The 8,125-nt window shown below is 44.6% G+C and overlaps 1 protein-coding gene across 1 annotated transcript; it reads left to right on the top strand.

The window, feature by feature from the left end:
- The first annotated feature begins 1,721 nt into the window (after window positions 1-1,721).
- On the top strand, window positions 1,722-4,320 carry klf2a (Kruppel like factor 2a). The gene is made up of 3 exons (XM_073068847.1): window positions 1,722-2,086; window positions 2,261-3,158; window positions 3,404-4,320. Exons 1-3 carry the CDS (start codon window positions 2,006-2,008, stop codon window positions 3,577-3,579), a joined length of 1,155 nt encoding a protein of 384 aa, XP_072924948.1. The 5' UTR covers window positions 1,722-2,005; the 3' UTR covers window positions 3,580-4,320.
- The last annotated feature ends 3,805 nt before the right edge of the window (window positions 4,321-8,125 follow it).

The raw sequence follows: 8,125 nt of genomic DNA on the forward strand, positions 1-8,125 counted from the left end.
ATTAGGTAAATGTGAGTACTGTGTGCATATGTGTTCACTCTGAATCAGACGTGTATTAGAATTCATGTGTTTGTGAGAAAGTGGATGATTATGTGGGCACAGTCACATTTATGAAAGTGTTTGCATGTGAACTTGACTGTGAACCAGCTTCCCTTCTTTCCTATCCAGTGACAGTGGAGAGCAATGGCTTCACTTCCTAACACCACACTGACATACATCCGTCCCTCGGCCTCCTTATTAGGTGTGTGTGTGTGTGTGTGTGTGTGTGTGTGTGTGTGTGTGTGTGTGTGTGTGTGTGTGTGTGTGTGTGTGTGTGTGTGTGTGTGTGTGTGTGTATGTATGTCTGTGCGCACACGTGTGTGTATGTGCATGTGTGTGCACATCTGTGTGTGTTTGTGTATGTGTATATGTGTGTATGTATATGTGTGTTTGTGTATGTGTATGTGTGTGTTTGTGTATGTGTATATATGTATGTGTGTGTATATATATGTGTGTGTGTGTGTGTGTGTGTGTGTGTGTGTGTGTGTGTGTACGTTTATATATTGTACATGTGAATTTGAGTGAGCATGTGCCTCTGATGATGTGAGTACTGTTGGATGCAGTGGGTCTATGTGAGATTGTCCCTGTGTTCTGGATAAATAGATCAACTTCACCATCCTCTCCCAGGACATTCAGTCAGGTCCACTTGGGTTAGTCACCTGGTTCACATACCCAACACCACCTTTCCAAATTAGCCATTGGATTCCAAGCTCTGTGGTGGCAGAACTTTACCAGGTGGACAGGGGGAAAGTGTAACATCCTGAGAATCCCTGGCCGTGAGCTCTCAAATGGAGTAGGAGTACTCGAGTGGCACTGAGAGGGCTCCCTACCTAGGAACAGGCGGACGTTCCATGGAAATTGCAGCAGGAGTTGACTTCAGAACCCGCGCAGCTAGTGTGGGAGCAGGTGATCCTTCATCCCAGCGGAGAGCCCAAGAAGGGTCGTGATGAATGGATCACGAGTATGTTGAGTGGGCGTGTGGTTGTGTATCTGTATCTGAGTGTGACCCTTTAAGAATTTGGGAAAGACGGCCAACACCGCGGGCTCGGTGCGTGTGGACCGGAGCACCCCCTGCCGAAAGTGTTCGGCATAACTTTTCCCTCAGGATTTTTACCCGTTGAGTAAGTAACGCTTGCATCAACTGTCACAAATGGCCAAGCAGCAATATTATCCGCTCTGTAGCAGGCGTCCACGGCAAGCGCCTGAGTCTTATTAACAAGTTGGTCCAAGACAGAACTTCAAGGAAAGCAGAGCAGAGGATTAAGCCTCGCTCTGGTCGGTTTGGTGGCAATGTGAGGATCGCAAAAAGAATTTCCTCCGCTTGAGACCCGAACCAAAACACAGCAACCCCTGTTTAAGTCGTTCCGTGTTTTCACTGTATTGTTATTTTTACACTAGGTCGACCTGCGCAGACTTTAGGCGCCATTGCCGTGTTATTTACAAACACAGGCTGGGAGCACCCGAGGTTTATTTATAAATCCTCTCGGTGAATTCTAACCCCCGGTGATGCGTGTGTCAGCATTGCCTGTACTTGTCCTGCGTCACCTTGGCATCGGTCCATCCGTACTGTTTAATGTGTGTTTGTATGTGTTCCTGCGTCCCTATGGAGACGGATTAGTCCTGACAGCTTTTAAGGGGGGAAGGCGCCGGGAGATGGTTCAGTCGACTTCTCGCGCTGCCGACCAGTGCTCGCTTTATATACTACTGCTATATTTAGGACATTTACTCGCGTACGATTCTCATCCTGGACGTGTTTCCTGAAGCAGCTGCAATTGGCTCAAGATCTCGGCTATATCCTACCAATCGTAGGACCCGCAGCACAACTCAAAACCAGTACTAATACGAGCGCGCACCGTGCGGGCTAAAACTGTACAGAGGCTCTCAGACAAGTGACACACCGACTTCAATATTCATGCAAACTTTTTTTTTCAAAATAAAGTAGAAACCCTTTTTGCAAGAGACAGTGATGGCTTTGAGCGGGACGATCTTGCCGTCCATTTCAACATTTACAAACTCCAAGGTCTATGACAAGCAAGAGTTTTGTGATGTAAGTAAACTTTTAACAAACTTTACACATGGAAATAACGGATACACATGTCTACCGGTTAAGCACGTATTGGTTGCAGTGATTTTTTAAAACATATATCTATGTAAGATTCTTTAAATATTTTTATGTCAAGTGGAAGTGTGCTAACCGAGTGTCTCTAATTCATCTTCACAGAAATGGAAAAGCGATCCTGGAGCCAAACAGACTCCAGTCCAGTGCTCACTGACGGACTTTCTGCCCAGTTCTGGGGGGTTCACACGGGACAACAATCGCGACGATGATCTCAGCCTACTCGATATGGATTTTATCTTGTCCCACTCCATCGGCATGAATTCCACCGACGCCCGGGACTACCTCTTGTCCACGGAAGATAACAGCCAATACTACCTGAAGAGTGAGTGCGACCCTTACCCTTCGCAAGACCAGCTCAATACCATGGGCTTCCCGGCTTGCAGCATGATGGAGGAACTGATGCGCCACGATGCCACGACGGAGTACTGCCAGCCCAGTTCCATCCAGGGGCGTTTCGTGTTCACACAGGCTTTCTCTGAAGCCATGGCCAAGATACCCAAAGCTGAGCCGAGTATGGGGAACTACGGGGAGCCCATGGGCATGATGTTAAGGCCAGCTTGCCTCAGGGTCAAACAGGAGGACCCCATGTCCTGCATGGTGGCGTACAATGAGCAGCAACAGCAGCGGCGACTGGGCAGCCCGGCGCCCGGCGGCGGCAGTGTCACCCCTCCGCTCAGCCCCGGCGACCTGATGAACTCCGAGGGCCACCAGCCTCAGATGATGTGTCCTCCCAGCCTGCCCTACCAAACCGGTTACACCTTCCCTCACCACCAGGTGCACTATCCCAACCAGTACGGCCTCTTCGATGAGTCCAGCCCGACCCCGAGAGCCATGCTCACACCGCCCTCCTCGCCCCTTGAGCTTCTGGACAGTAAACCCAAGCGAGGACGGCGCTCCTGGCCCAGGAAGCGGACAGCGGCGCACACCTGCACATACGGAGGCTGTGGAAAGACTTACACCAAGAGCTCGCACCTCAAAGCCCACCTCAGGACACACACAGGTAGGTTGCTCTCCCGATCGACTCGTGGGAGGCGAGAGTGAATCTGTATCCATTTAGCAAAGGGAGAAATCCCAACTTTGCGGGAACGAATCGCTTTAACATGGAGACGTAGTGGCGCATGCTTCACACTTGCATTTCGTGCATTATCGAAAGCTGCAATGTTATCTGTAAAGATTCTGTGTTGATGTGAAATGTTTTCTTTATTTTACCAGATCCTAACCAACTTGTATTGCATCTGTGTCTAGGTGAAAAGCCATATCACTGCACTTGGGATGGGTGCGGCTGGAAGTTTGCCCGTTCCGACGAGCTGACCCGTCACTACCGCAAACACACGGGCCACCGACCATTCCAGTGTCAGATGTGCGAACGAGCCTTCTCACGGTCTGACCACCTGGCTTTGCACATGAAGAGGCACATATGAGAGAACAGAAACTCTCTGTTAACTAAAGACATTTATCAAATGTGTTTCGTCACAAGCAAAGACATTATTTAAGAACATACGAACGGCGAAAGCGAGGCGAACATTTCATTGGGGATCTGTAGCTGGTACTACCGCCCTAGAGATGGGCTGCGATCGGAGACGTTGGGATAGAGGGAAGTGACACAGGGCGAACTGTGGACCCCTGGAGTTCGCCACGGTCCAGAGAACATCTTGCGGGTCCCCTCGAACTGACTAGGTAAACCGGTGGTTGTACGGACTGGGTGAGGTGCTTACATTTCCAAAGCAGATCCTGCCATTTGTCTGAAGGGCTTTGACGAGGTTACGCAGAGAAAGTCGGCAGTATTTGCCTCTTTCCAGTAACTGAGGAAATTTGGTTCGTTTATGGAACTCGGCTCATCTCACTGCCCCAGTTATAGCCGCGTAATAAGCTTCGAAACAATTTTTTTTAATCTTTAATGTGTGTTCTTTTGTCTTTGAGTTTTGAGATGACCCTGCGATGGGTCTGAGCGAATGTCCGACGACTACTGGGCTGGAGTTTAATTTGGACTTCAGCCCAGCAAAGAGCAGAGAGTATCTATGGTGCAACAGAAACTTTGCCCATCTGCCCACTTCCGACTTACACTATACAGGGCTAGATGTCTTGTAATTGAGAATTGTATTTTTCACGTTTCTATAAATATATTATTTTCTATTAAAATTATTGTATTATATAAATATAAAGAGTGAGTTAATTTCAAATCCGCTTTTATTTCAAAAACAACCACTGCATTTGACATGAAATCTCCAGCACACCACCATGCACGTTCTCTATTCGCTTCTGAGAAAAGTCACAGATTTTTGACGCAACAATGTATATTGATGCTATGTTCCATGTAAATAATTAGATCTGCAAGGCAATACTGGACAGCTCCTTCAAACATTCGGAGGAGCTCGACGGGCCGAATGAACGCCCGTGCTGTCTTCATTTTAGAAAGCCGCCGAGAGTTTGATATCATTTTCCTGTGTCTCCCGCTAAGAAGTTTGTAACTCTCTGGACCACTGCACCGAAAGTCAACTCGGACACAACGTTACTAAATTTTAAAGTGGTCTCAAATCACATGAGCTTCTCCATCACACAAACTGAAATGTTTAGTATACTTGTCCAATGAACGGAAAGTAAGGATTCATAATCATTGTCAAAACATCTAAATCGTTACACCTCTAAGAGTAGATGAGAACTTTCTATGAAATGAACTGTGGGTTGAAGTTCAGAAGCAACAAAACCAGTTTTTTTAAAGAACTATCTAATGTTTACTTTCGTCTACAAAAGCAAACCAAGATTAGAGACGCCCCCGGACTGCGTAAAGGTTAGGAACAGACCGTAGGTTTGTGGGAGAGCCCAATACATGCTTAAACATTTTACAAACACATTTCTCCTATTGATGTCGCCTCAGTCCATATTTACTTCTATCATTGTTTATCCCTCGGGTGTGAAAATTGCGCAGATATTATTGTGAAGCGCTCATTTCCTTTTTTCACACTATCTCCAGGTGTGGGCGATAGTAGAGGAGAGAGACTGCCTGGTGAGAGCAACTCCCTCCGGGCAAACCTTTAGAGAACTGTTCAACTCGCAAGGAGGCCACAGTGTATATACTGACTCTTTTGCCTTTTGCTTTCCCGCTCTTTCAATTACTATACATATATATATATATATATGTAAACACACACACACACACACACACACACACACACACACACACACACTATATCCTTTGAGAGCTGCTGATGATCGTACCTCTGCTGTCTTTTCAAAGCCACACCAAAAAAGGAGAAGTTGGGATAAGAAACAAAACAAATTTACAAAACAGAGCTCACGAAATATTTTTGCTAATGCTGACACTTGAACTTTCAGTGGAATGTTTTTTGTGAGGGTCAAGATCCCCGTAAGTTTTAATAAGCCTCTATATGACATGTTTGACTTTATGCATTCTTTCACGTTCTGCCACACTTGAGTCTGTTTGCTGAGCTTGGAGCCGTGGAGCAGCTGAGGTTTGTTGGAAGTAGAATGAATCTCACTCTATGTGAGACAAATGCTGACGCCCTTCCCTTGAGTAGAACCTTAAAGAGTTAAAAAAAGATTAGATCTCAAGATAAACATCTCATCAGCCAAGTGCAGTTACAATTATGTAAAAACATACACACACACAAAGGAAAGATAGTTATAGATAATACACATTTAACAAAAACATAGCAAACACGAGGAAATCTGCAGATGCTGGAAATTCAAGCAACACACACAAAATGCTGGTGGAACACAGCAGGCCAGGCAGCATCTATAGGGAGAAGCACTGTCGACATTTCGGGCCGAGACCCTTCGTATTTGTTGAACTGTGGCTCTTCAATGCAGCCTGGATGATTTTGAACTTCTGAACTTGTGGAAACTCTTCTGTGGAAATATGAAAACGAACAGTAGAGAAAGGCATTCTGCCATTTATGCTTGTGACAGTTTTCTAGAGAAAGTGCTACCTCACCCCACATACACCCTGACCCACCCGTCCCTCACCTATAACTCGTTCTCTTTGTGTGTCTCTATCTTCCTTCAGATTACTATTGAATATACTTTCACTACCACCCCAGACGGTATTTATCAGATTACAACATTGCTTAAAAGAAAATCTCCATATCTATCCCAACCCTATACCTACCAAATTTCCCCTCAGTAACTTTAAGACTCAAGCCCCAGTATCTCAACCAATCCAAACATGTTCATGAAAATCTTCCTAATCTCTCCTCTGAGAACAGCAAGTTCTCCAGCCTCTGCACACAACTACATATTATTTATTTTCAACCAATCAACATCATCTTGCTACGTAAACATCATTTCGGGGTTTTACCATGCATAAATTCTCATGTGAGGTCCCAAAGCAACTTTGACTAATCTTTAAAGAAACTGTAGAATACTTTGGATTAAATTGAAGGTAGTTGATGTTTTAGTGTCTTCATTGCTTTAAGTCTAGGATCAGATCTCCTTCAAAAGTCTCCAAAAAAACCCAAGTTATTTTTCACATTAGAATTTTCGTTTCGGGCTCTAATCACCGAGAACAGATCATCCCTACCCTGATACAACCACATCAGTACATTCAGCTTCTGCATCACTGCGTAGGCGGAGTTTACCAGATCTTTAACATCCTACAGATAGGAGCCTTCTGTGATCACCATGCTCTCAATTAATCTTGCATTACTGCTCGCCTTTATCATCTCCCATCTCTCATCACCCTCTCATCCCTCCATCATCTTCCAAGAGAAAGGCATTCTAATACAGGACTGTTCATATCCCCTGGATTCCCAACAAGGCTGCTTGTATTGTTATGAAATAAATGTTGCGGCCAAGTTACTGTACATACAACAATGTTTCCTAACACTAAAGGGAAGATGGACTGATGTTTCCTGGCAATTTTGGGATTGTTTTGATGGTATTGGTATCCTCCCACTGAAATTCCACTCATACTAGCTGGCCAGCAAGTCCTCAGCAATTGACAATTCCTGCCACCCTGCCTATGATTGGCTGTAAATTTATATCCCAAACTCTCCAACTTTCCTTTGGAACTGGTTGCTAATAGACAAGAACAATATCACTGATGCTGTCAAGATCAAATAGATCACTAAGGGCAAATCCAGGATGATACAGAGTGTTCCTGATCCTCACCTAAGGAATCCTGCACCCACCTAGTGGATACTCAGAGATTATCAGACCACTATTGTGTACCTACAACCTTGTGCCAAACCCTTAGGTCAGCTCATCGGTGAGTAGGGTTTTTAAAGTCTATTTAAGTTAACATAATGAAAGTAAAAGTTATGTTATGATGAATATAAAATTCTAACTAGAAAAATCAAGTAATTGAAAAGTCTCCCGAGTTTGCAAACTTAAGAGCAGCGAAGTATAATGATAGGTTTTGGGCATTTTCCAGGCCCTGGTGTACATTGTCACTCATACATACAGCAGTTCAATCTGGAAAAAATCTTCATTTGCAACTAAACATACAAGTCCCGCTGAAGGGTCTCAGCCTGAAACAGCAACTGTTGACTCTTTTCTATGGACGCTGCCTGGCCTGCTGAGTTCCTCCAGCCGTTTGTGTGTGTTACAATTCCCTGATGTCTACTTAATGCACAATTAACTTAAGGCTACGAACACTCTCTGCACCTATCGTCTTTTGAAACTTAAGTTAGAAGTAACGTAATTATTCATTCCTTAATGATGATTGGTCTTCAAAGTACCTTTATCACTAGACGTATTATTCCTTAAGCAAAAGGCCTAACATCAGCTGAAATTCTAACAGTCTACTGCCTGAACTGACTGAAAGAGAGACATGGCTTCATGGCATACCTGAACCTGCTGTGGAAGTTGTAAACACATATAAGGAACATCTGTAAGGGAATATCTCCGAAACAGTGATTAAAATGAAATGGAAAAGGATACATGTACAATGCACCAAAATACAAGCTGTCAATTGAAGAAATGTAATTTCAGTGGGATAAAAGGAGATCT

This window comes from Hemitrygon akajei, chromosome 16 (assembly GCF_048418815.1).
Source record: "Hemitrygon akajei chromosome 16, sHemAka1.3, whole genome shotgun sequence".
NCBI classification, from domain to species: Eukaryota; Metazoa; Chordata; class Chondrichthyes; order Myliobatiformes; family Dasyatidae; genus Hemitrygon; species Hemitrygon akajei.

Bases quoted from the DNA above. Each gene is read 5' to 3' on its own strand.
- klf2a (XM_073068847.1), top strand. From the start codon at position 2,006: ATGGCTTTGAGCGGGACGATCTTGCCGTCCATTTCAACATTTACAAAC. The intron at 2,087-2,260 runs GTAAGTAAACTT...TCATCTTCACAG, and splicing joins ACAAGCAAGAGTTTTGTGAT to AAATGGAAAAGCGATCCTGG. The intron at 3,159-3,403 runs GTAGGTTGCTCT...ATCTGTGTCTAG, and splicing joins CCACCTCAGGACACACACAG to GTGAAAAGCCATATCACTGC.